This window comes from Acomys russatus, chromosome 5, assembly GCF_903995435.1.
Source record: "Acomys russatus chromosome 5, mAcoRus1.1, whole genome shotgun sequence".
NCBI lineage: Eukaryota > Metazoa > Chordata > Mammalia > Rodentia > Muridae > Acomys > Acomys russatus.
Window position 1 is genome coordinate 76,122,094 of NC_067141.1, and position 27,983 is coordinate 76,150,076.

At 49.7% G+C, this 27,983-nt stretch overlaps 1 protein-coding gene across 1 annotated transcript; it reads left to right on the forward strand.

Moving 5' to 3' along the window:
• The first annotated feature begins 773 nt into the window (after nucleotides 1–773).
• On the forward strand, nucleotides 774–27,278 carry Fhip2a (FHF complex subunit HOOK interacting protein 2A). The gene is made up of 17 exons (XM_051146853.1): nucleotides 774–968; nucleotides 8,435–8,513; nucleotides 11,550–11,719; nucleotides 13,816–13,920; nucleotides 14,172–14,294; nucleotides 18,688–18,981; nucleotides 19,103–19,299; nucleotides 20,732–20,846; nucleotides 21,179–21,255; nucleotides 21,332–21,524; nucleotides 22,037–22,206; nucleotides 22,579–22,719; nucleotides 23,589–23,679; nucleotides 25,156–25,299; nucleotides 26,045–26,185; nucleotides 26,983–27,086; nucleotides 27,173–27,278. Exons 1-17 carry the CDS (start codon nucleotides 906–908, stop codon nucleotides 27,276–27,278), a joined length of 2,313 nt encoding a protein of 770 aa, XP_051002810.1. The 5' UTR covers nucleotides 774–905.
• Nucleotides 27,279–27,983: the final 705 nt, after the last annotated feature.

The window sequence follows — 27,983 nt, forward strand, 5'->3', positions numbered from 1 at the left end:
GTCCTGTTGATCGGTGTTTCCTCTAGGCTTGATTAGTACGCAGCTGCACAGTGTTTTAGGACACCTCCAGCTAAGTGCTCCTTACATTGTGGCTTCGCTCATCAGCCTTATGCATCCTGAATACTCTTTTCTTCTCTAGAAACACACTGAAGCCTTGTAAGTCACTATCCTGAGTTATTTAGCCGAAAGCTCGCCCCGCGTGTCCACTTGGCACTTCCGATTTTTGATAACAATACGCTATTTCGCAGTCAAGCGCAGTCTTTCCTCTTTCCACCAGCATTTGACGCGTTCGAATTCCGAAGCACGAGAACCCACCGTCCGTTTTCGCGTTGGGGATGCTGGTGTTTCCCTAGCGGCCTTCCAGCCGTGCCGGGTACGGTACGTAAGCGCCGCGCCAACGTGTGGCTGCCAAATCCGCGCAGTGCGCAGGTCACCGAGCGCCGGGAGCGAGCGCCCCCGCCCCCATCCCCCGGTGCACCGCGCGGCCCCGCCCTCCCCGCCGCGGTCTCTGCGCGCCCCGCCCCGCGTCCCGCGCCGTAGGCCTGGGCTTCCCCGGGACGCGCCGTCGCCCCCTGAAGGCCGCGGCGGGCACCGCAGCCGGAAGAGCCCGGGCTCCTGCCACCGTGTCCGCCGCCGCCGCTGCCGCCGCCGACCTCCGCGGGGCCCCGGGTTCCAGCCGAACGTCCTCGGAGCCGCCCGCCGCGGCCCCGCGCCCTCCGAGCCGAGCAGCCGCGCCTTCCCGCTCGGCCTGCGCCCTCCCTCCGCTCCCTGCCCGCCAGCCGGTCCGTCCGCCCTCACCGGCCTTCACTCTGGAGCGGCCCGGGCAGCCGCAGCAGGGGCGGCGGCGGCGCATCGAGGAGCTCTCCAGGTCGTCCCGGGAGAAGCTGCTGCAGTCCCGGGACAAGATGTTCTCCAAGCTCACGTCCATCCTGCAGCACGCCGTGGAGGCGGGTGAGGCCGCGCGGGGCGTGGGGAGGGAGGGACGGGGACGGCGGTGGCCCGGGGCTGCGGGGCGCGGGGAGGCTGCTGCGGCGAAGGCCTGGGCGCCCCCCGGGGGCCTCAGCTCTCCTGCCGGGGACCGGGCGGCTCCCGGGGCCTCCTGGCCGTTAGCCTCCGAGGCCAAGAGGGCCAGCGCGGCGCAAGACAAAAGAACGGCGGCGCCGGTGGGCCGAGCTTGCATTTGCCTTGGTGCAGGGGAGAGGAGCGGCGGGGCCCGGTTCACGCCGGGTCCGGGGCCGGTGCTTGCTCGCTTGCTCGCCTAGTGATTGACCCGGGCGATCGCCGAGCTCACACCATCTGTTTACCCCTTCTTGCCTTGTAATGCGCTTCCTGGACCGCAGGCTGGTCCTAAACAGCACAGAGGGACATTACTCAGACTTCCCAACAGACCGGTGCCCCCAAGAACCCAGGAAGAGAATGCCCTGTCAGTGCTAAACACTGCCCGTTGCTTATTTTGACCGAGCGTTACCTTGTGTGAAGAAAGTTACTCTGCTCATTTTTTAAAATGGCATTTTCTTTACATGTCGAGAATGACCTAATAATAGCACTTTCTAATTGACATGACTTTTTAAGGAAAAGAAAGAAAAGAAGAAAAGAAATCAGACACCGTGGTGATTTTTATCGTCAGCTAGCAAAATTAGAGTTGTAAATACCACCTATGGGGAACAAAACTTTAATACAGTTGCTATTTACGCGGTATGTGGAATTTGGGTTTTGTTTCTTTTGGTGACACATCAAACCAAGAAAGAAATGGGGGTGTCGTGAGGAGCAGTGTTGACACATGTGGGAGAGAACAGGGCTTCAAGACTGCTACTTTTCTTGTGTAATATGGAGCAGCCTGCAACAGCATTCGAAAAATAATTAGAAATGTAAGAACAGTTATAGTGATACTTTGTATTATATTCGGACTATAAAGTCATCAAACTTTTCATATTGAGCTTAATAGAATGATAAATAAACTTTTCATATTGAGCTTAATAGAATGATAAATAAAAACAATTAGGAATACATTAGGTGGGTCAAACCCTGGGGGCCTGTCATGTCCTAGGCAAAAGCTCTGCCACTTAATTTTATCTTACTATATTTTATATTTTGTGATAGGGTGTTACCAAATTCCCAAAGGTGGCCTTGAACTCACCATGACCCAGGCTGGCCTTGGACTTCTGCCTCTGGAACCTTTAGTTTTAGGCATGTCACCAAACCTGGCTAGGGTTTTTGGTTTATAGACTCATTCTTGTTCCAAGGCCTGTGTTTTCTGTTTTTGTAATCTTTTTATAATCATGTGTGTGTATGTAACATATATGTATATATAATATATATATAAAATGATGTTAGCATCTACCAAATGATCTGAGGAAGACTCTGCCTCTGTAATACCCAGCTTCTCTATCCTGCTGCGGCTAGTGAGGAGAGAGAGTTCAATAGGTTCACCTAGTCCTGGGAGACGTGTCTGGCCTGTGGAAATGTTAAGTTCGTTTGCTCAGCGCTGGTTTCTAAGCTGTGCTACCACCCACACAGTTTACCAAGAGAAAGTACAGCTCCTGAGATCTGATGGGCCCTGCTTTGCTTTGGGAGAGGGTCTCATGTAGCCCAGGCTGGCCCCAAACTTACCATCTTCCTGCCTCCGTCTCCCAAGGGCTGGGATTATGGATTTGGTCCCTCGTCCCTTGAATATTTTTATGCCCCCTTCAACATACTCCTGGGGAAGAACTCTTAGATAAGCCAGCCATCGGCTGGTAGTAGAAGAGTGTTGTTCATAATCCAAGATTACTTCCTGGTTACTGGGTCTCACGGACTGTTTTGCTTGTTTTTGTCAATGAACAAGTCTTCCCATTCCTTAATTTGTTGTTGCTTTCTCTCTCCTTTTACATTCTAACGCAGCATTCCAAAGAACAGAATCATCAGGGTTCTGCAAACTTGGGAGGAAACCCCAGGCCTGAGGTGACTGGACGTCTTTTCAGTCATTATTGCAGCCTCACAGCTGAGCTGTTGTAGGCTTTTGGTATTGTCAGTGCCCAGGTGGCCATATTCAATCCAGGAAGCCCTCGGCTTTTTGTTTTTAATGTTGATCAGATGTATGTTCGTCTAGATGAGGTTGGATCGGTGTTTGGGTTGTTTTGTTTTTGAGTCAAGGTCTCTGACAGGCGCGAAGCTTGCTCAGCAGCGAAGATGACTGGACCCATCTTCCCGCCCCTCAGCCCATCGGCTGGGATCGTAGGCCTCTGCTTCGTTTGCTGTTTAGTTTCTGGTCCCGAGGATTTAACCCAGGCCTTGGTACCACAGCCATTTCAGAACATTTTATTATGACCTTGTGTGTGTGTGTGTGTGTGTGTGTGTGTGTGTGTGTGTGTGTGTGTGTGTGTGTGGTGTGCGTGCGTCCGTGACCACACGCGCTTGATCAGGTAGAAGTCTGAGGGCGTCTCCATGGAATCGTTTATCCCCTCTCACCATGTGGCTCCGAGACAATCAACTCAGGTGATCAGACACCGGCAGCTGTCTCTGACCGCTGGGCCATCTCAGTACCTGCCCCTTAAAAAAACTCACTTTAGATTAACTTCATTTTATTTGTATTAGTGTTTTTGCTTGCTTGTATGTATGAGATCAGAGTGTGTGCTAGGTGCCTGTGGAGGTCAGGAAATTCCCTGAGTGCTGAATTCCCTGGAACCAAACCTGGTCCTCTGCAAGAGCAGCAGGTGCTCTTAACAGCTGAACCAAGCCTCGCTGACTGCATCCGGCCTTTCAACTTGGATTCTGAGGTAGGGTCTTACTCAGCTGTCAGGCTGGCCTCAAGCTTGTGGCCCTCCTGCCTCAGCTCCCAAGTAGCCGGGATTGCAGGAGTGAGCTACCACACCTGGCATGTGTTATTTAGAGGGCTTTTCCTCATTCGCTGTTAACTGCTTACAAAGAGGGGAGGAGACAGAAGATGTTTTCAAAGCCTTACATTTGTAATTGTGTTTTAAGCAGATAGATGGAATTTGAGGATAGGAGAAAAACTCACATCTGATGAAAAGCCAAGGCCTGTAATGGAATTCTTGCCTCCCGTTTTGGAAAAGATGGCCCTCCCCTCACGTAGGACCAACGGGTTAGTAAGAATCTTAGGAATGGCTGTGTCCTGTTAGCCAGTCGCCTCCTGTCTCAGCTCTGAGGAGGCCGGCCCTAAGTTAGTCTGAGGGTTAGATGGGATACTCTTAGCAGTTGCCATTTAGCGTTTGCCGAGTGCCAAGTCCTACAGAGGTACCACAGTGGCTTGTCCCCTTCGCCTAGGAGGAGCAAGGGCAAGCCCCTAAGCTTTTATCTGGTTTTGCCAAGTCATTGGGAGTCATCCTTCAGAATATGAGTGCAGTGTTTCCAAAGTGTAGTCGATCGACAGTTATTGGGACTGTTATGATATGTAATGAGGTGGCGGCGAGGGGGTGCCATGGAGGGCCCCTGCCAGCGTGTGCCCCCTGAGAAACTACGCCACATAACAGATGTGGTATAAGGAAGTTTGTTGGGGGAGAGGGGAGGAGGGCCTGGAGGAGGTGTAGAGGTAGCGAGTGAGCCAGAGCCATGAGGGTAGAGGAGAGAAGGGGGCCGCAGAGAAGGACAAAGGGGGAGAGCTGGAACAGCGAGAGAGGCTGGGGTGGCGGGGGTGGGTGTCCTTATAGCCCACACACACCTGGCACACCTGTCGGTGGCAGGTGATAACATAAGCAATTGCTAGGGCCCTGAGGGCAGCCCAACAGAATCACCTGTGTACTAACAGGGCCCAGCATCCCACGCCATCTACCATACTGGGTGCTGAGCTTGAGCCTCCTGTCTGCCAGGCCAGCCCTCTCCCTCTGAGCCATTTCCCAGCTGTCACCCAGGCTGGCCTTCATCCTCTACCTCTCTTCAGCAGTTTGCCTAGCGTCTACCAATTCCTGAAAACTACTCCGTCCTGGCACCTATTTTTCAAGCCCGGCTTGGGTCCCTTTCTCACCCAGCAAGTGTTTTAGGTGCTCGAGTGAAAGCACTAAGGAAGCACCTATTTTTCAAGCCCGGCTTGGGTCCCTTTCTCACCCAGCAAGTGTTTTAGGTGCTCGAGTGAAAGCACTAAGGAAGCGTGGTGTGTCTGCGTCTTGGATCGCAGTGCCCACTGGCTGAGCACACCTGGGAAGTCATAGTATAAGGGATACACAAGGATGTGGAGACAGACAGACAGACAGCAGGGGCCCGGCCAGCCTCCCGCCCTCCTGTAGTGACATGGAATTCACTGAATTTGTGCACACCAGCGCCTCCATCCTGCGGTAGAGCAAGTCGACACACAGGATTGCTGCAGAGGTTAAGGCAGCAATCTTGGGCGGGGGGGGGGGGGGGGGGGGGGCAGGTTCTGGGAGCAGATCTTAGGGGTAATTGGAGAAAGTTCTCTGGAGGTAAGACTAGAACCAGGTAGTAGAGGAGCAGAAAAGTTAGGGAGAATACAAAACACTTGAGGAAGCAGATGTGGTGCCTCACACTTGTATCTCTGAGACCTTCCTTGGTGAGATTCAGGCAAGGCTGGGTCATACCATAAAACCTTAAGAAAAGCAATACAAAACCAGATGTGGATGTGCATGTCTGTAATCCCAGCCCTCAGGAACTGGAATTCAAGGCCAGCTACGTAGTGACTTTGAAGCCAGCTGGGACTTCAGGAGACCCTATCTTAAACAAAAACAAACCACAAAACAAAGATAAAATAAGTTTGGTGTAGGGAAAGGCACTTCAAAAGATATTTTAGAATGTGCATTTTTGTAGACATTTAAAGCAAAGGTGGTGGCTAGGAGGTTTTGTCCAAAGTGTTGATGGAGGTTTTTGTTGTGTGTTGGACAAAGTCCAGGTTTCTAGCAAAAAGCATTGTTCCTAAAGCAAGTCAGCTGGTGGTGTGGTCTTTGGTGGGAGTTTGAGCAACAGAGGAACTCCTTGGGAGAATGTGACTCTGTTTTAGGCTGGGTGTGCTGGGGTGTGCAGCTGAGGCAAGAAGATCTCAAGTTCAAGGCCTCCCTGGAACATACAGTGAGACCTGCTGCAGTATAAAAAATAGAAAGTTCTGGGGCAGCATTTGCTTCTGCAGGGTTCTAGGTTTCATCTTCAGTTCTGCCATTAAATAATCACCAGTGTGTGTGAGAACTGTGCAGTGCTGGCCTGCACATCTGTCTATCATGTGACAGTAACTGGTGGTCCATTCGTTTCTGTGAGAAATGAGCTGGCTCAGCTCCAGCACCAAGTTAAAAACAGGAGTGCTCTAGGTGAAAAGATGGCCCCACCCACCCTGTCCAGTTACGGCCTAAGGGAAGAGACAGCTAAGCAATGGGAAAAGATGGATGGAGTCACAACTAGGAGGAAGCCTTGGAGTGGAGAAGGGAAAACTTCCCCGAGAGAACAGGGAATCCCAGATAGGAGAACGGGGGTCCCAGTTAGGAGAATGGGTATCCCAGGTAGGAGAACAGGGGTCCCAGGTAGGAGAACAGGGGTCCCAGGTAGGAGGACAGGGGGTCCCAGGTAGGAGAACAGGGGTCCCAGGTCCAAGATAGGCAAACAGGAAGTTGCAAATAGGTGTCCCGGAGATTTGGGGGTAGCTATAGAGATGAAAATGTTGAGAATTTAATCTCCATATGCTAAAAAATTAAATTATAGTCTCCTGCTGTTAATTCACACATCCCTTTCAGAGGGCCAGTGTTTTTATGCAATGGTAAAATATGTCATTTGCATGTTAGTAACAAAAAAGTCAAGTTTACTGGAGTCTCACAAAGTAAGAGAATTTATTCTTTTTTGAATGGGATTGTTACTCTGAGCTATTTGCAGTTCAGTGTCTCTCTCCTACACTAAAGTAATGGCCTCATCCTGCTTGGGACTGGTGGCATTCTATGGCACATATCCTGCAAAGACTCTAGCCTGTGGTTCACTGTACATTTTTGTAGACACTAAAAGCAAAGGGGGAAAGGCTGGAGGAAGGATACCGTGTAACCACCGAAACGGTGAAATTGTTACCACATCAAGGCTACATCCTTTCTTTGAAACAATCATTTCCTCTTCTGTTTGCTCCATTTGTGAGAAAATTTTAACTTGGCAAAGCCAAGTCCTCCCAAAGCTAAACTGCCTGCTAAGTCGTTCACATCTCCACTGAATAAGTCTGTTTTCTTCATTAAGTTCTGTGCACAAAAGCACGTGCAGGGAGAATCACCTTTAAGAAAACAATGACAGTTCAAAATTCTTCAGTTCCAATTTCTTTTCATAAATGTGTTGCACTTGGTGGGTTGAGACACTTAACATGTCTGTGACTGAACCCACAACTTGCACAACAGTTGAGAAATTGTGTTGACAGAGCTGTCAACTCCAGGGTCACTAGCTGGGAAACCAAAGGTCAACACACGGACTCGTTGGAAGTGTAGGAGAGGTCACCTGGCAGGTGTCCCCAGCCTGTAGGACAGGGAGCCGTGAATGTGGCCTGACACGAAACCAAGGACTTATTTAAAACATGCTGAGGCGTGTGTGTGTGTGTGTACATGTGTGTACGTGTGTGTACTCTGTTTGCTGCTTTTCCAAGAGTGAGCTTTGTAGATGACAGCATCAAGTCATAATGTTGAGGGGTGGACACTTGGCACTTAGAGGAGGATGAAATGGCAGTTTACGCAGTCGGACATCAGTTCCCAGAACAGAAACCCCTAGCTCTGCACTACTGTGGGTCAGCACAGTACTTTCTGACAGGGGTTGATGACAGCTCTAAGCTGCCCTGGGCTCTCACTCTCACTCTTTAAGGAACCAGCTGGAGAAGTGACCACACCTGACTTCCTCCACTTACCACAGCATTCCCTAATGCTGGTCGGCTTGCAGCAAGATGGCTGAGCGTTGCCACCCTGTCCTTAAAACTTATGAAATGCATCTCGAAGCCCGCACTGTAACACATTTTGTAGATTTAAATGGATAGGGTCTTGTTCATGTGGTTATTTTGATAAAAATATCCACTGCCTGATCCAGCCTTACAAAGGAAAAAGATTTACATCAGAATGCTGTGGGGAGGAGGGAGCACTTTAATCAGATTATGCCGCCGGCCCTGCCGTGTGTTTGCAGTGCTGACATGTAAGCGATGGCTCGCTACTCTTCACCTGGTCCCCTTCCAGGTCCCAGGTACAAAGACCTCTGGTTATAAGTAGTTTTATTTTACAGATACCGCAGATGTAGAGTCGTGTTGTTTTGGTTTAGTCACTGTTGATAGCAGAGAAGGGGAAAGTTGAATGCTATAGTGTAATAATGGTTTTGATAAAGGTGGTTTTCTTTGTAATAAGTCATCCTACTTCCTTCAGCTCACTTTGGTTTTACTTGATATTTGACATAAAATCAAGTTTACCCGTTACCCTGATGCTTCTCTTGCGTCATGGACAAGTGTAAGATTAAAGCCCGTGGGGTCTTTAATGCCTGGTTTTTGTGTTTTGTGTAGCTTGCACCGTCTCTTCCATTACAAGAGGACTTTGTTTATCACTGGAAGGCAATTACCCATTATTACATAGAAACTTCAGGTAACTTTAAACAATTTTACCGTTGATTCCTCTTTTCGGTCATTTAACATGTAGCCTTTGAGCACCTCCTGTGTTGGGCAATGTTCTGTGCTCTGGGGATTGAGTGTTCTGTGTCTCGCACAGCAGCCCTGGCCTGCTAGAGCCTATGTATTGACCGGGGGGTGGGGGTGGGGGCCACAGTGAGTAGGAACATGCCTATGGCGTGTCAGACAAGCGCTAAGGGAAGAGAAGCAGGCAGGATTGTGGGGTGAGCAGATGGCTGCTTTAAACCAGAGAAGACCACACTGTCCCTTTGGCCACATTCATCTGGAGTGTTCCTACCTACTGTGCCATCCCTCCAGCCTCTTGCCAGTGTTCTCGGGGAAGCCTGTTTGAATGGCACCAAGGAAAGATGAAGTTTAGTAGCACACGGGTAGAAAACATGTATAGACAGTGTCCGATTGCTCTCCTGAGGATTGTTGTATAAAGAGGCATGAGAGGGAAATGTGGCGGCAAAAGAGGTTTTATAACTTCTTTAGGTAGACGGACTGGGTGCAGGGAGAGGGACGGAAGACCATCCTGTGTGTCTTCCCCAAGCACACCACCTTTTTGCTTTTTTAAAATCTCTCTTGCTCTCTCTCTCTCTCTCTCTCTCTCTCTCTCTCTCTCACTCTCTTTCTGTCCTCTCACCCCCTCTGTCCCTCTCCCTTTCTATCCCTCTCTCAAGTGGTGTATATGTGGGGTGTGTGTGTGTGTGTGTGTGTGTGTGTGTGTGCGCACACGCGCATGTGTGTATGTGTGTGTGATGTATATGAATAAGCGTGCATATGTAGACATGTGCGCGCGTGGGCGTGTGTCTGTGTGTGTATGTGGTGTGTGTGCACGCGCATGTGTGTATGTGTGTGCATGTGTGTGATGTATATGAATAAGCGTGCATGTGTAGACGTGTGTGGGTGCGCATGTGTGTGCGCGCCCACGTGTGTGTGGTGTATATGAATAAGCACGCATATGTAGACGTGTGTGCGTGCGCATGTGTGTGCGCATGTGTGTGTGCACGCCCACGTGTGTGTGATGTATATGAATAAGCACGCATGTGTAGACGTGTGTGCGTGCGCATGTGTGTGCGTGTATATGAATAAGCACGCATATGTAGACGTGTGTGTGTGCGCATGTGTGTGCGCATGTGTGTGCGCGCGCCCACGTGTGTGTGATGTATATGAATAAGCACGCATGTGTAGACGTGTGTGCGTGCGCATGTGTGTGTGTATATGAATAAGCACGCATATGTAGACGTCAGAGCACGACTCTGTGGAGTCACTTCTCTCCAGGGACTGGACTCTGGCCATCAGGCTTGCACACAAGCACCTTTGCCCGTTGAGCCGTCTTGTCGCTCTCTCCACCTTACTTTTTGAGACACTGTCTCTTACTGGAGCTGACTGGTTCACTAGATGGACTGGCTGGAGAGTTCCCGAGATCTGCCTGTCTTCTCCCTCCCCACAGTCCTGGAGTCACAGGCACAGCCACCACACCTGCCTTTACATGGCGGTCAGGAATCTGAATTCAGGCCCTTATGCTCAGATGACAAGCACTCTACCCACTGAACCATCTCCCCAACAGCCCCCAAATGAATTTTAAAAAAAAGTAAGGAGGTGTGATGGGGTGCAGCTCAGCGGTCGACGCTTGCCTGGCATGAGTTAGCTGCTGGGTCTCAGCACAGGCATTAAAAAAACAACAACAACAAAAGGTTGGGGGAGGGTAAGTGGGCTTCACAGATTCCAGTGGAGGAAAGGGCAGACACCGGAGTGAGCCTGTTCACGAACAAGAAGGGAGAGAGCGAGCGTGCAGTGAGTGCAAAGGGTAAATATGGGAGATGTGGGTAGGTTAAGGATTAGCGGACTGTACCTACTGTGGCCCTTCTAGGCCACTCAGTGTCCTTTGCGTGTGTCATCTGTGCTCCAGAAGCACAAGGCAGCCTCCTGCAGAGCTCAGCAATGGGTGCTCCTTGCTGTGCTGGCATCGTCAGAGCCGAGGTGTGGCCTTTCCTGCCCCGTGTGCTAAGGTTTGTCAACCTGCTCTCTTCAGGGCTGTGCGGTTACAGTAGTAAATGTGCAGGTCAGACACACATCCTCTAACAAAGGCAGAGTGAGAATGGGGGAATGGCAGTTGGCAAGCTGATGAGGTCAGAGGTCATTTGCATTCACTGAGCACATGTCATGGTAGCAGCTGACCTGCAGAGGGATGTTTTTGAGACAAGCTACCTTTTACTATTAGCTTTTTACCATTTTTCCCCCTTCCCTGGGGCTTTATGGAGAGACACATTCTTGCTTTGAAGGATTTTTTCCCTATTTGGTAGCAGAAGTAAGTGTGCATGTCAGTTGTGTGTGGGATGAGTGTGCATGTCAGTCATGTGTGGGACGAGTGTGCATATCAGTCATGTGTGGGACGAGTGTGCATGTCAGTCATGAGTGGGATGAGTGTGCATGTCAGTCATCTGTGGGACGAGTGTGCATGTCAGTCATGAGTGGGATGAGTGTGCATGTCAGTCATCTGTGGGACGAGTGTGCATGTCAGTCATGAGTGGGACGAGTGTGCATGTCAGCCGTGTGTGGGACGAGTGTGGTCTGAGTCAGGTAGAGTCCCAGGAGAGAGAGGATGGAGACAAGAGGAGGCGGCGAGCAGACTGACGTGGGCTCTCAGTGACTGAGCTCCTGAGTAGGAGATGTGACGGGCACAAGTGTGTGCAGGGCACAGGGATGTGATTGCTTAGGAACAACGGAGAAGAGGAGACAGGAGCTGGATCTTGCCTTTCAGAGATTCCTAACTGATAATGGGGAATACTCATGACAAGATACCTTCTAGGATGTGGATCACAGTTTGACTGTGGCGGAAGTGCCATGTCCTTCCTAACAAATCCGCCACACTGAGCAAACCTGACATGTGTGGTCCCGACTCTGTCGCCTGAGTCGGAGTGAGGGAGGGGAGAGAGGGATGTAGAGGTACACAGGAAGTCTAGAAATGCCTCTGAGTATTTGTCCGATGAGTTTTTCTGTTGTTTAGATGATAAAGCCCCAGTGACTGACACGAACATCCCATCCCACCTGGAGCAGATGTTGGACATACTGGTCCAAGAAGAAAACGAGCGAGAATCGGGAGAGACGGGGCCATGCATGGAGTACCTGCTCCATCACAAGATCCTGGAGACGCTGTACACCTTGGGGAAAGCCGACGTAAGTGCCCGGCCCACTCTGCGACAGACAGACACAAAGCTGCAGGCGCCCAGCTCAAGCGTAGAGGTGGGGACGTAAGTGCCCGGCCCACTCTGTGACAGACAGACACAAAGCTGCAGGCGCCCAGCTCAAGCGTAGAGGTGGGAGTGGGGAGATGAGGTTGGGTGCCCTGTGCAGCTACAAAATCCACAGCGAGAGCAGAGCCTGCCGGCGCTCTGGACCACACCGCCGGTACTTAGCTACATAGAACCCCAGGGCGAACACTCATGAAGGTGAGCTCAAGTGCGTGTGCTCACGGTCACAGGGGGTAAGAGCTCCGTGACAGTTGTGACCTAGCAGTTCAATGTCTAAGGGACATCGTGGTTGCACTGACGTTCACTGATCTTCACAGTGGGTGCAGAGCAGACTGTAGGCCTAATGAATTTTGGAAAATCTTTGCAAATATAATATTATCATATAAATAGTATTTTTGTGACACAAAAGTTTAGTGCCAGGGCAAGGCTGTGCTCTGAGTGAGAAGTGGGAGCTGGTTTTGTGCTCTGGACCCCACAGTGTGAGCAAGTGCCAGGGTGCTACCAACTGCACTACATACTGTGCTGTGAGCTGCGTTTTTGAGCTGGAGTTAGAAGTGATTGTAGGACCCTCCTCCAGCTGAAAACTCAGTGGTTCCGTGAGTTTCTGTAACGTAAAAAACCAATATGAAGTGGTAGACATTTTAATACTACATGGGTATAAATTGTATTAAAGACAATTTCTTTTTAACGAAGTCTGTCACACCTCAGGTTATTTTGAGGTGCAGTCCGTTAAGTGCACTCTTTCCAAGGAATGAACCATCCCTAGGAACTGGGCTCATAGTCTCACCCTCTCTTCGCCCCATCCTTGGCAGTGAGCGATTTGACGACACTGAATTGAATTACTTTGATGTTTTAACAAAATGATAGCAGTCATACTGCTAGTAAATTTATTTCTGATAGAATTGATTATAAATATTGTTAGCATTTTATCTAAATAACTTAAGGAAGTTGTTACCCTAAAAATACCATTGTGCCAAGGATTGTGCTCCAGATTGTTTCCAGACAGCATGTCTCTGACAATCCTGGGACGCGCACAGCTCATGGCTGCTTTACCTGTGTGCACGCTGTGCCATCCACTCTATTACAGAGCAGGGGACTTGGCTGACTGTGTGCATGCAGTGCTGTCCACTCTATTACAGAGCAGGGGACTTGGCTGACTGTGTGCACGCTGTGCCGTCCACTCTATTACAGAGCAGGGGACTTGGCTGACTGTGTGCATGCAGTGCTGTCCACTCTATTACAGAGCAGGGGACTTGGCTGACTGTGTGCATGCATTGTCATCCACTCTATTACAGAGCAGGGGACTTGGCTGACTGTGTGCACGCTGTGCCGTCCACTCTTATTACAGAGCAGGGGACTTGGCTGACTGTGTGCACGCAGTGCCGTGCACTCTATTACAGAGCAGGGGACTTGGCTGACTGTGTGCACGCAGTGCCATCCACTCTATTACAGAGCAGGGGACTTGGCTGACTGTGTGCACGCAGTGCTGTCCACTCTATTACAGAGCAGGGGACTTGGCTGACTATGTGCACGCAGTGCCGTCCACTCTATTACAGAGCAGGGGACTTGGCTGACTGTGTGCACGCAGTGCCGTCCACTAGTAATAAGGTCTGTCCCAGCAGTCAACACCCTGATGGTGCCTGAAGCAAAAGCCAGTCCCCACAGCGCATGCTCACCTGAGGCTGCGATCACACCTGCTGTGTTATAGTCACGGGTGTATAATTGTATTTCTAGAATGCCAGTCATGAATTCTCTGTTTTGTTTTGTTTTTTTCAAGACAGGGTTTCTCTGTATAGCCCTGGCTGTCCTGGACTCGCTTTGTAGCCCAGGCTGGTCTCAAACTCAGAGATCCCCCTGTCTCTGCCTTCCAGAGTGCTGGGATTACATGTGTTCGCCACTACGCCTGGCTGCCAGTCTGAATATTAATGGAAAATTTAATTCTGGCAAAGTCATTAGCTGGCCAGTGGCATGGTCTCTGAGGCGGGCGTGTTGACATGTGTCTGTCGTCTGTCCTGTGCCCAGTGTCCTCCAGGAATGAAGCAACAGGTCTTACTGTTCTACACCAAGCTTCTGGGGAGAATCCGACAGCCGCTGCTCCCACACGTCAACGTGCACAGGCCTGTGCAGGTACCTCTCTCCTACTTCTAGTTAAAGTATTGAACTCGGTATACAAGTAATTGTGTTGTTTGTTTAAGAGTAAAAATAATGGAGGAAATTATCCTAAAATAGCATGAAAATGAGCAAATGTTTGCATTTTTCCTTATATCTCATCATGTTTATATTTCTCTGTAAAGTGCTACACATTAATTTTTTTTCCTTTTTCCTTTGCCTCCGTAACATCACAAAGCAAGCTTTAAACTTAAAACTTTCTCTGACAGAAACTAATCCGACTCTGTGGTGAGGTCCTTGCCACCCCGACTGAGAACGAGGAGATCCAGTTCCTGTGCATCGTATGTGCGAAGCTGAAGCAGGACCCCTACTTGGTTAACTTCTTTTTGGAGGTACCTGCTAGGTCCCCAGACTTGCAGCTCCTCCTGCAGGCTCCGCCTACCGGGGGGTCAGGCCTGCAGGCTCCGCCTACCAGAAGTAGTTTTCATTTAAGATCAATCTTTATTTCAACTTGAAATCCCCATGGAAGAAGAATGTCAAGGGATGCGGCTGAGCCTGATGCGCGGGTGGGACCGAGAGCTCGGGATGCAAGGCCACGGCTGAGTCTGATGCGCGGGTGGGACCGAGAGCTCGGGATGCGAGGCCACGGCTGAGCCTGACGCGCAGAAGGGGAGACGCTATAGTGGGGGAAGGACAGCAGGTGCAGAGGTGGGCAAGCTGTCCAGCATCCTGGGATGCCAACAGCTTTTCCTTTTGGATGGCAGCAGTATTTTGTACTATTTTTATAGCCAAAATCAAAGACATGGTCTGTTTTCATTGATATTTTAAATTTTACTTTGAGCTTTAAAGAGAAAAACAGATTGTGCTTACTTTCTGCTTTTGTTCACTTTTTCCTTTAATCCTTTTTTAGAGTTTTTAAGTGTATGTCTACATATCATGTGTGGTGTGTGTGTGTGTGTGTGTGTGTGTGTGTGTGTGTGTGTGTGTGTGTGTGTACACACCTGGAGTTCACCAATAGGGATAGCCTGGCTGGCCAGCAAGCCCCAGGGAGCTCCCGCACTCCATCTCCTCTGTGCAGGGGCTCAGCATGGGCCCCTGTGAGGAGCGCTGGGAATCTCAGCTGGAGCCCTGAGGTGAGCGGTCAGCCAGACCTCAGCCCCTTTCTTTTTACTTAGCAGTGAAATCATGGAGAAACATTTTAGTAAAAGTAGATTTGTTTCAGGTCTCCCATCAGCAGCGTATGTGGGTGCCTAGGGTTTCAGTGGATTGTGAACTTTTTAGGTTCTTTTTTAAGAGTTTGCTATTTTAATATATTGGTTTGTCTTCTGTTACTGAATAAATAAATTTGGGTCCTATCTGCAACACTCCTGGAGGCCAGCAGGCAGCTCAGCTGTGGAATCCCATGAGTTTAATTCTGCCTGTGCTGCTCTGGCCATGAAACACCTGTTTCTGTTAACATGCCCCCATGTTACTTTGCTTTTCAAGTGTGCGTCAAAAAAGTTCTGTTAGTCAGGAATGTGCATATCTGAAGACGTGTCGCTGGGCCAAATTAGTTCTTTTGTATGTATAAGAAATAGGTTGGTTTGGTTGTGTGCCAGATTTCTTTGCCTTGCGTGTGTTTTGAGACAGCGTCTCACCATGTAGCCCAGGCTGACCCAGAATTTGTTGTGTCGATCAGGCTGGCCTTTAGCTTGGTGTGATCTTTCTGCTTCTGCCTCCATGCCTGGCTGTGTTTTTTGTTTGTTTGTTTGTTGTTTTTTGAGACAGGATTTCACTCTGTAGCCCAGGCTGGCCTAGTATTCTCAGTGTAGCCTAGGCTGCCCTTAAATGTGCAGAAATTCTGCTTCAGCCTCTTGAGAGCTCAGATTATAAGTGAGAGCCACTTCTCCCAGCTGAGATTTTTTTTTTTTTCAAAGTTCTTTTTTTCCTACTGTTTTCTTAGACATTAGGTGTACTTTAGATGCATGGATTTAAATGCAAACTTACCTGAAACTTCACACACTACAGAATGGATGGATTCGGTGCAGCCTCTTGTTTCCTCCTGTTGGTCAGTTTGCTTCTTGAAGTCTGTGATTCTGGCTCACCAGCCATCGTGTGTCCACAGCTTCGTACAACTAACACAAAGCTTAAACCGCCTCCCTGAGCCTTCAGGGAGATGGAGCCTTACCGCTATAATGTGGACGTAACCGTTATCACTAGCCCCTGCTGCCTTCCAGCTCCCCAGCATCACATTCCTGTAAGCAGCCGCCACACGCACCTGCTGTGTGTCAGGCCGTGTGGTAGAAGGTTGAGTCGGCTTTGCCTCCTGGGTCAGGCAGGTGTTGTAAGGTGGCGCATGCACCTGAGAGTCGGAGAAAGGATGCAAGAGAAACACAGGAAGTGTCTTTAGGCTGGAGAGATCACTTCCGCTCAGGGTTATCAGAAGGACTTCCTGGAAGAGGCCATCTTTGAGACCAGCCACGGAAAATGCTTGGCTGGTAATGAGTGAGCATAAGGAGTGAATACGCTCGGGCAGCAGTGTAAGTAGGGTGTGCAAGGGAAGTGTGGACAGACACGCCGGAAACTGTACTGCTCTGAATGGTGGGATGTGCGTTCTTTTTCCTTGGAGCCACTAATGAGTTCTGAGCAGAGATGTTATTGTGTGGCCAAGGCTGTGCCTGAGTCCCTGAAAGGAGGGAGAAGTGTGAGGAAGTGACGAGTGGGTTGAGCTGAGATGGGCCCATGCTGTGGGCGCTGAGTGCAGGATGCAGGGAAAGACCACTCGCACGGGTAGAATCCCAGAGATGTGACACTGCAGGGGGAGGAGCTGGTTTGACAGGATGGCGGAAGCTCAGCTCTGACCTCAGGCTGCCCTGGTGCCCTTACGAGCATACGGACACAGGATCTGGTATTTGGTACAGCAGCAGGTCTGTGATTTGGAGAGAAGTCCGGGTTTAAGAGAGTCAAGAGCTATCTGCACGAGTGTGTTGTGCCAATCAGATCCACCCTCAGAGGAAAGCGGAGCAGAAGTTTTATGGCCGCAGCTCCTCCTCACCGAGGAGCCCTCTGAATGGAGGTTCACACCAGCAGTTCAAGGAGTCTGCCCTGTCAGGCCTCACAGAAGATCAAGACCAGCCTAAGGTGCGGTCCTTCCTCTCCGACTCTCCTTACAGACAGCAGTTCTGACAGACTTGGAAACTGAGAGGAAGGAAAATGCTGCACTTGCTTTCTTTTCAATTAAACTGTATTTTGTGCATTGTGTGGCGTGCATCACGGGATGTGTGTGGTGGTCAGATTGGTAACTTGTGGGAGCTGGTTCCTTCCACTCTGTGCATCTTGGGGCTCAAACTCAGATCATAAAGCTTGGCAGCAAACCCCTTTACTCTGAGCCATCTCACAGGCCCAGCCAAGTATTGCTCTTTTGTAAAGTCGGCTATGCCGTGGATTTTGTAGGAAATTGCCAAGTTGTTCGCTACATGGAGTTGTTTGAATTGTGTGCCATGAGCTTGTCTGTCTCAAGATGGGGCTAGTGACACTTGTACAGCAGTGGCAGTGTTTCTAAGGACTGTGCTAGGGAAGCAGGCCTTTCAATTGGTTCAGCCTCCCCTGTGCCTCTGCGGAGTAAGTACAGTGACAGGCCCTGTGGAGAGGCCGGCTTCAGGTCAACTTTTACTTGTGAAATAGTTTGATTTCTGCTCTTGTGTCAAATAGGAAGCAAGACATATTTGCCTTGGAGCTAATGATTTGATCCAGTTAAGATCTTCGTTGTCTTTGGATGTGGGGATCCAGCAAGTAAATTGTACCCTCAGATACCAGTAAAAATGTCCTTATGGTAATTTGAGGCTTGCTTGAAAACCTCAAGTCCAATGCTGGTGACCTTTGAACTTTTGAGGTTTTTTGCACCCTCCCTCATGACCCTGATAGGATTTTTTTTTTTAACTATTTATTATTATGTATCCAGTGTTCTGCCTGCATGTACTCCTGCACACCAGAAGAGGGCACAAGATCTCATTACAGATGGTTGTGAGCCACCATGTGGTTGCTGGGAATTGAACTCAGGACCTTTAGAAGAGCAGCCAGTGCTCGTAACCTCTGAGCCATCTCTCCAGCCCAATCCTAATAGGATTCATGTTGAGGTCATGTGTCTGTAGTAACAGTAACTAAAAACCTCACCTGGGACTTGCTTATAGGTAGTCAAATAGTGGTCACTAACGTGTGCAGTGCGTGGCCAGGGTGAAATGCTTGCAACTGGTGTGGACAGTAGTGACTTCTGTGAAGTGGGGTTTCAGGCTGCATATTTTCACTGGACACAACACTTCCTACCAGTTATATGAGGCATCTGAAATTTAATCATAGAAAAATCCAAGCTGGGCCTGGTGTCACGGGTCTGCTATAGCCGCTACTTAAAAGGCTGAGGCAGAGGGATTGCCATTTCAGGACATGCCTGGGCTACAAAATGGGTTCAAGGTTAGCCTGAGCAACTAAACAAGGCCCTATTTCAAAATAAAAACTGGAGATGGGACTGCAGACGTGGCTCAGTGGAACAGCGCTCGCCAAGCATTTGTGAGTCCCGCGTTCAATATCCAGGGCTACCACTGACCCTAAAATCTATTAGCACTAGAGATAAAGCTCCAAGGCGCATAGAGAGCGTGTCCAGCCTCGGTGAGGCCCTGGCCGTGGTCCCCAGCTCTCCCAAGAGAAGGGGGCCATTCTGATGGGATTTCTGCTTTTTGTTTATTGGTGACAGGGGCTCACTGTGTAGTATGATTTCTGCCCTGAGTATGACCCTCACACGCTCCTTTACAGAACAAGTCGAAGTCACTGACGTCCAGAGGAACCCCGAGCATCATCTCAGAAGATGACCCAAAAGGTCGGGACCCCACATCAGCAGACACCAGCCAGTGCCACCAGCCCCAAGAGCCACCAGCTGCTGCTGGGGTCAGGCACACAGAGTTAGAGGATGAAGCCCCTCACCAGATGGAGGACCTGTCCGCGAGCTTGGATGACCTCAGTGTCACCTCACTGCCAGAGGCCTCCGTTGTCCGATCAAACCAGGATTACAACTTAGTGAATTCTTTGTTAAACCTGACCAGGAGCCCTGTGAGTTGCCATCTTGCTTCCCCAACATGATCACAGTTTATCAAATCTGGTCTTCCTTTAGTGAAAAACACAGAATCCTTTTATGTGGAGTTCTACATTTAATGCGTGTGTTCTTCCTCAGGATGGCCGGATAGCCGTGAAAGCGTGCGAAGGCCTGATGCTCTTGGTGAGTCTGCCAGAGCCTGCGGCCGCCAAGAGTCTTGCTCAGAGCACCTGCTTGTGTGAGCTGCTGACCGGCAGGCTCACCTCCCTGTACAAGGCCCTACCTCAGTCAGTGGATCCCTTAGATATTGAAACTGTGGAGGCGATTAACTGGGGGTAAGCACCACTATGTGTTCTACAAAGGGGACTGCCTGTGTGTACTGCTGTGTTTCCCATGATGGGGACTGCCCGTGTGCACCCATTTTTCCACAAGGGGGGCTGCCTGTATGCCGCATTTCAAAGTCCACTTCTGCTTTACAGTGACAGGAGTGTTTACTTTTGAAAATTGAGCACTACCAGTGATCACTAAGTGCAATATTTTCTTGAGACTCGTATTTATCACTTGGTGGTGAGAGTTGTGCGGGAGCAGCCGAGGGGTTGCAGAGTCCACCTCTGTTCGTTTTCCATTGTTGAGTTTATGTTAAGACCAATAACAGGTTGTTTTGTTAACAACAGAAAACTTTAAGAGGGACTGTGTTTGGTTTTGAGGCAGGGTCTCACTCTGTAGCCTTGGCTAGCCTAGGACTTGCTTTATAGAGCAGGCTGGCCTTGAACTCAGATCCGCTTGCCTGTGGCCATGCTTCGGACTTGCCCACGTCATGCTGTCGTCCCTCCTTTCTGTTTCTCAATCCCACCTACTTTATTCTCCGGATTTGTGGCCCGGAGAGGCCACTCGCAGTTCAGAACTCACCTTGCGCCTGCAGAAGACCAGAGTTGGGTTCTGAGCACCCCGACAGGCAGCTGCCAGCCACCTATAGTTAGTTCAGAGTTGGGTTCTGAGCACCCCGACAGGCAGCTGCCAGCCACCTATAGTTAGTTCAGAGTTGGGTTCTGAGCACCCCGACAGGCAGCTGCCAGCCACCTATAGTTAGTTCAGAGTTGGGTTCTGAGCACCCCGACAGGCAGCTGCCAGCCACCTATAGTTAGTTCTAGCACCAGGGATCCACTCTTCCAGCCTCCATGGAGGCCTGCACTCACACACTAACAAGTCTTTAAGAAAATATGAATTTTGCATAACATTTATAAATTATTTAAAACTAAAAACAACATTAAAAACTATTCACAAACTCGCCACCTATCAGCAGACTAATATTTTTGTCTTTAAAAATTAAATATTTACATTAATTATTTGAGAATTTCATACATTGTGTTTTGATCATATGTGTACCCTTTCTCAGCTTCTTTGAGGTCCACTCTTGCCTTCCTCCCTACCCAGCTCAGTAGCTACTTTTGCTTTAAACATATGAGTCCAACTGGTGACAACCTAACATTTTCACCTATTTGTCTTTTTCTATTTTCCTCCAAAATTTATCCTTTGCTCCTGTTTTCCTACGCTGCATTTTGCTTACGTCTTTCAGGCACTTGCTGACGTCATGTGCACTCTGCATTTCAGGGCAGATGGAGCATCCTCCCTTGGCAGAGCTTCCGGTCCCTTCCTGCTCCTCCGCTGTCTCACCACCAGTGTCTTGTCAAAGCCCTGGTTGTTTTCTGCATTAGCTTCTTCCTGCTGAGTGAGTGCGCTGCTCACTTTGTTCTCTGTGTCGTGCAGGCTGGACTCGTACAGTCATAAAGAAGACACGTCTGCGTTCCCAGGAAAGCGAGCCTTGATCTCATTTCTTTCCTGGTTTGATTACTGTGATCAGCTCATCAAAGAGGCACAAAAGGTTTAAATTCTTTGTTGCTTACTAATGCTTTTAAGATGTGTTTATTAAGTAAGACTTGAACCGCTATTCCAAAAGTATCTTACTTCCTGCAAGTGTCACATGCTTTATAAACATGCGATGGCTCCTCTCAGTGGTCGGTCCCCCTTGGGGAAATGTTAAGTTATTGGGGTTTTTCCCATTGATCTTCTTAGTTTGGGGGAGGGAGTGGAGTGGGACAAAGGCTGCCCTTGCCGAGGATGCAGTGGCCCCAGCCGCACAGAGCACTGACATCTGGTGAGCTCCCGCGGTCCTCAGGCCCAACCTGATGGACTGATGTTCGTGCTGTCTTCTAGACTGCCGCTGTTGCTCTCGCCAAAGCCATCCACGAAAGGTTCTTCGTTGGCGTCATGGAACCTCAGCTGATGCAGACGTGAGTGCCCTCTCTCTTCACAGCAGTAGCCGCTGTCCTGCCGTTGCTGCCACTGACCCCTGCCCACTCTGCCTAGGTCCGAGATGGGGATTCTGACATCGACGGCTCTGCTACATCGTATTGTTCGACAAGTGACCTCGGATGTCCTGCTTCAGGAAATGGTGGTCTTTATCCTCGGAGAACAGAGAGAGCCAGAAACTCTGTCAGAAATCAGCAGGCATCCCCTAAGACATAGGTTAATTGAACATTGTGATCACATATCTGATGAGGTAAGCCATGTTTATCAGTGCTGGATTCAGATTCTCTGAAATGTTGATTGTTAATGAACTTGTGATTTATTCTGTGATGGTGAGGGTTGGGGTGGTGCTGAGGGTTGGGGTGGTGCTGAGGGTTGGGGTGGTGCTGAGGGTTGGGGTGGTGCTGAGGGTTAGGGGGGTGCTGAGGTTGGGGTGGTGCTGAGGGTTGCGGTGGTGCTGAGGTTGGGGTGGTGCTGAGGGTTGCGATGGAGGCACATGTATCGCAGTGAACACGTAGAGGTTGGAGGGCAGCTCACAGGAATCGGTTTTCTCCCTTCACCATGCGCGTCCCCAGGATTAAGCTCAGGTCATCGGGCTTGGCGTCAAGTACCGTCCCAGGGAGCCATGTCATTGGCCCCTGCTTGTGGTCCATCAGCTGAGCCTCTCTTACACAGCTTTAACGCCTGACAGCCTGACTTGGGAAGCGGCAGGTGGGGCAGCTGACGGGGAAGTGTCTCCCTTCAGCTCCTGCCCCTTGGTTTCAGATAAGCATAATGACGCTGAGGCTGTTTGAGCACCTGCTGCACAAGCCCAACGAGCACATCCTCCACAACCTGGTGCTGAGGAACCTCGGAGAGAGAAACTACACGGAAAACAGGCCTCTGTGCCCAGAAGACAAGGACGCGGTGGAGAATGGGCTGATAGCCGGCGCCGTGTAAGTGTCAGCTCGGTGGGCGGTGGGCGGTGTCTCCCGGCCAGGGTTTGGGGTCCCTCCCAGATGCCTGTGGGTGGCGTCTCCTGGCCAGGGCTTGGGGTCCCTCCCAGATGCCTTAGGAAAGGCCTCCACAGCTTAGCCACTTCCTTATAAATGGCACATGCTAAATATCCCTTGAGCTGTTAGCAAAAGTAGTAATGAACCCTTGAGATTGTTAGTGTAAGGTGATAATTTCCATATTAAATATACTAACCCTCATTTCTTTGTATTAGAAAAAGTGTATAATATTTCTCAGAAACTAGCAGAGAATCTTTCGGTTTAGAAAACATCATAATAAATGTTGTTTTTTATACATCATTAAATTAAACGTAGAGATCTGGAGGAAGATCCCTTATTTACTGACATTCCACCAGATAACACTCTGCCAAGCCAAGAGTGGATCAGCTCTCCCCACACCAGCCCAGACCACCCCAAAAATGATGGCAAGACGGAAGTCCATAAAACCGTCAACAGGTGAGCTACTGTGTGCGCTTGGCTGGACTCTCTGTCACTGATTCTGAATCAGGTAGCTCCGCCCTTGGTTGTCACAGGAGTGCACTGTGAATTCTGTCATCTTTCCAGGTGCTGTCAGCTTCTGTGTCCTGATTATGTAGCAGGTGACAGCTGGGAGCAGCGGCTGACACTGGGGGCAAAGCCCAGCTCAATAGAAAAGTAGCTTTTATTAAGAGCACTGACCATTCTACAGAGATCAGCAGCTAGTACAGCAAAAGAAGAAAGCAAAAAGATAACTAAGAACACAGTACTGGTTAAGTCGCCAGTGACTTACTATAAGTGACAGCGTTAAGTAGTTCCAGACACAGCAGTGTTGCCAGTTGCCAGTTGGATGTATGTGCTTGCTAGGCATATGTGCAAAGTATCGAGCTATTTTCTTCAATTTGTGTTTTTACATTTTTTCAAAGTGTCTTTTCATGACAATTTCCTCTTGTGTCTTTGGATTTAGTGCTGCCATTGATATGTCTGGCTCGGGCAGGTGACATTTTTAAAAAATGCATCTGCTTCAAATGTAAAAATATCTCAAATTCATCTACCTAAAGCTGTTCTTTGAGAATAATAAAGCAACCCATTATTGTACCACAATCTAAAATTTAAGTCTTTTTTTTTTTTAAGGCTTGTCTGTGTTACGTGCAGAATTAGTTTTTTTTTAAATAAAACCTTTACTTAATGATCTGAGGGCAAAGCTACCATTCATCAGAACTATGGGTACTTTGGTTTTTCAGGTTCCCGTTTGCTTTATAGCTGGCTGTGCTTGTGTGTAGTTGTGTGTGGTGTGTAAGACCCCACAGTGCAGCGCAGCTGTGCTCACCGAGGACTTTCCTTTTCAGTTTCCTCTGTCTAGTGCCAGATGAGGCGAAGTCATCCTACCATGTTGAAGGCACCGGCTACGACACCTACCTCCGAGACGCTCATAGGCAGGTAAGTGGCACTGCCACTGATTTGGAGACGGGGGTGTGAATGCACGCACACGTGTCACCCTCCCCACTACCTTGCCTAGTTGGCAGCGACCCTTGCTCCAAGGAAAGGAGTTGACCCACCTGAGAAGTGGGACTTCAGTCTGCTAGGATCGATCATTCATTCATTCATTCATTCATTCGTCTTGTTTTTGCTTTGAGGTCTTAGGTTAGCAGTACTGGCCTGGAATTTGCTTATGGCCTTGAGCTCTTCTTTCTGGCTCTCAAGGGCTAGGATTACAGGTGTGTGCCACTGTATCTGGCTCTCAAGGGCTAGGATTACAGGTGTGTGCCACTGTATCTGGCTCTCTAGGGCTAGGATTACAGGTGTGTGCCACTGTATCTGGCTCTCTAGGGCTAGGATTACAGGTGTGTGCCACTGTATCTGGCTCTCTAGGGCTAGGATTACAGGTGTGTGCCACTGTATCTGGCTCTCTAGGGCTAGGATTACAGGTGTGTGCCACTGTATCTGGCTCTCTAGGGCTAGTTGTTTTTGTTCATTTTGTTTAACTAATTACTTATCTTTATGTGCATTGATGTTTTGGCTGCATGTGTCTGCGTGAGGTGTCAGATCCCCTGGAACAGGAGTTACACACAGCTGTGACCTGCTGTGTGGGTGCTGGGAACTGAACCTCTGGAAGAGCAGCCAGTGCTCCTAACCACTGAGCATCTCCCAGTCCTTCAAGCACCAGCTTTTGTTTGCACTCTGTCATATACTGACTGTTCATCAAATAATGAAGTACTGGAAAAATTAAAACAAAACCCCTAAGTGTTTCACTGTTGGATCTGGCCGACATGGAGCTGCCTCATCAGATCCCGAGAGCCGTGGGTGCTGGCTCCCTGTTCCGTCCTTATCACTGATGGCAATCAGTTCTGTCCTGTCATGGTGACATGCCCAGTGTCTGTCTGTCCTAAGAATAACGAGCACCCATTACATGTAAATACACGTAGTGTGAGGAGCTCTGGCCTCGAATCGAACGCTCTCCAGGTCTGCCATGACAGCTGAGGAGTCACACCTTTAAAGGAAGGACCATAGCAGGGCTGAAGGGATGACTCCTCGAAGTCAAAGGGGCCTCTTTCCCCAGCCGCCTCCGTGGGCTCCTGGCCATTGTAGTGTCCCCTGCACCTATTGGTCGGGAGTTGAGCCATAGTCATATGCCCCGTCCTTTCACACACACACGCGTGCACCCACACATGCAAATGCACTAATGCACATGCATACATACATGTGTACGTGCACACACACACAGTGCACACACCGTGTTTGTCTTCATGCACGCACGCACATTCATGCATGCACACACACACACACACACCCACAGGCACGTGTGCACACATCACCTTTGCCACTGGTTCTTTACAGGGTGTCTGAGGAAGTTGTTTCTGCTTCATCTCGATGTGTGTCTTGGCTGCTCTCTGACAATCAATGCTTTTCTCCTAGTTCCGGGACTACTGTGCTATCTGCTTACGATGGGAGTGGCCTGGAGCCCCCAAACCTCTGGAAAAGTGTGATTTAGATGCAGCCTTCTTTGAAGGACATTTTTTGAAAGTTTTATTTGACAGAATGGGAAGAATTCTTGATCAGGTGATGTATCGGGCGATGCTGCAGTCATACTCCTGTGGGTGGCCGTGTCCTTAGCTGTGAGTGCAGACTCGGAGGTCAGTGTTCACCGAGGCCGCGGATGGTTCTAGAGCAGAGTCCACTGCGCTCGGTCGTTAGTTTTAAGGCCCCAGCTTCCTCTGGCTGCTGGGAAAAAGAAGGGGCAGCGGTGTGGGCTACATCAGAAGCTCGAGAGGCGCCTCTCTCCCCAGTGCGGCCTCTGTGGCCAGTGAGCAGCAGAGAACAACCAAGGTGAAGGCGTCTGTGACGCAAGAGATGTGTAAATAAGGCTCACATATTGAGTTATGGAAAGTAGGCAGAAGATTGTGTTCCTGTGTTTAAAAGCTTACGTACCTTTCTGTTTGGACTTCGGTTCAATGTGTCCTCTGTGGTTCGTAGTTAATACTGAATCACACAACAGTGGGCTTTAATGGCTGCACTCACTCATGATGTCAGTCCTCTGGTGGTTTCAGCACCATGCAGTGAGTGCACTGACTTCCATGGTGAGGGCTGACTTAGCTGCCTGTGTCCCCCATGCAGAGGCGGGGTGGGGCGGTGACACCCATTTCCCCTGCAGAGGCCGGGTGGGAGTCGGGCAGTGGCACCCGTGTCTCCCCTGCAGAGTCAGGGTGGGCGGTGGTACCTGCGCTCCCTGCAGAGGTGGGGTGGGGGTGGCATCTGATCCCTAGAAGCCCAGGACATGAATATTTGCATTCTTGCTTCCTCACAGCCTTACGATGTGAATCTGCAGGTGACCTCAGTGTTGTCCAGACTCTCCCTCTTCCCTCATCCGCACACACACGAGTACCTTCTGGATCCATATGTGAACCTGGCCTCTGGCTGCAGGTCCCTCTTCTCCGTGATCGTCAGAGTGAGTTCTCTCACGTCAGCGACATGACCGACATCCTCATCTCACTGTGTAGCTAGTGTAAAGTAGTACACAGCTGCCAGATAATCGCAGTGCATTCTGAACCGTTGCAGAGTCAGGGGAATTATCTTAAATCATTAACAAACGGGCCAGAGAGATGCCTCAGGGGTTAACAAGCACTGGCTTTCCCAAAGGACCCAGGCTTAGTCCCCAGCACCTGTACCACGGCTCATAGCTTTCCCCAGCTCCAGGTCCAGGGGATCCGCCGCCTTCTGAACCCCACAGGCACACATGTGTACACACATGCATGCAGGCAAAACACTCCTGTGCAGATGTGTGTGAGTGTGCATGCATGCACGGGCCCGTGCTGCATGTGTGTGTATGCTGGTGTGCTTGGCCATATGTGCCTCTGTGTAGGCCCAAGGCTGCTGTCATGTGTGTTCCCTCTGTCACCCTCCACTTTGGTCTTTGAGGTGAGGTCTTCGGCTGAACCCACAGCTCACCCTTTCCAACAGGCAGGCCAGCCAGTACGCCCCTGGGGTTGTCCTGTGTCCCCCAGCAGTGCTGGAGTGGCAGGGACACACCACTGCTCCCAGCTTCTGTGTGGGTCCCAGGGATCCGAGCTCAGGTCTCCGTGCTGGCGCAGCAAGCGCGTTACCCATGCAGTCACCTGCTCAGTCAGCCCTGACACTTAATTATGAAGATTAGGCAGGAGGTGGCTGGTCAGAGACTGACGTGTCTGAGGAACAGTCCCCTCCTGTGGAGTTGCTTGGGAGCTGAATTCTTCCCTCCTGGTGCAGGTTGTCGGCGACCTTATGGTTCGAATTCAACGCATTCAAGACTTCACCCCCAAGCTTCTCCTAGTCAGAAAGCGATTGCTTGGCCTGGAGCCTGAAGGCCCGATGTGAGTCCATGTTTTATAGATTTTATCCGGAAGTTTCCCCGACTCGGTGCTGTGCTGTCCCCTGACTCTCTGTCTGCTTTGTCCAGCGTTGACCACATCACGCTGCTGGAGGGTGTGATTGTGCTGGAGGAGTTCTGCAAGGAGCTGGCGGCAATTGCGTTTGTGAAGTACCACGCGTCCGCCACGCCGTGAGGAAGCAAGGCGCTGTGTACATTTCCCGGACGGAGCATGAGCCCCCCCCTCCCGCCCCCCCCCCCCGTGCAGCCGCTTCCACTGGCTCTGCCCTCGTGATTCTCTGTATATCGCACGTTGTTGAAACCCCAGAAACAATCAGACGAACTTCAGGAGACAGTGTTTCCAGTGCCTGAAAAGCTGCAAGACTGCTGATGTTAGACTTGGCTGATACTTCTGTTGTTTTAATATCCTTTTAGCAGCAAGGCATTTTGATGTTCTCTGGGACTCAAATGCTTACATTCTTTTGTACTAATAAGCAGCAGCAAAAAAAAAATCACTAATTTTATAACTTTTTAAGGTTAAGATTCTTATCATACAAAATGCTAGGAAACTTGTAAATGAGGAAAAAATGTAGTTGAGGAACCATAAAAGAATCTCTAGGGGATGAAAACATGCAGAGCAACATCAACTTCTTCAGCTTTTGTAAGAATAACAATTTAATATGATAAAGAAATTCTTAATTAATATATTATATATTTTTAAAGAAATGTTCTTTTACTCTTTTGTGCACATAGCCATGTTCGTGGTTGATTTTCATGTGTGGCTCCCAGGTTATTTAAACTGATGTTTGTGCAGCAGCATTGGATTTATGCTCATTGTTGGCAGTGTTTGCTAAAATAGTATTTTTTTAAGCTAATTAACATATACTGGGTTGAGACCCTC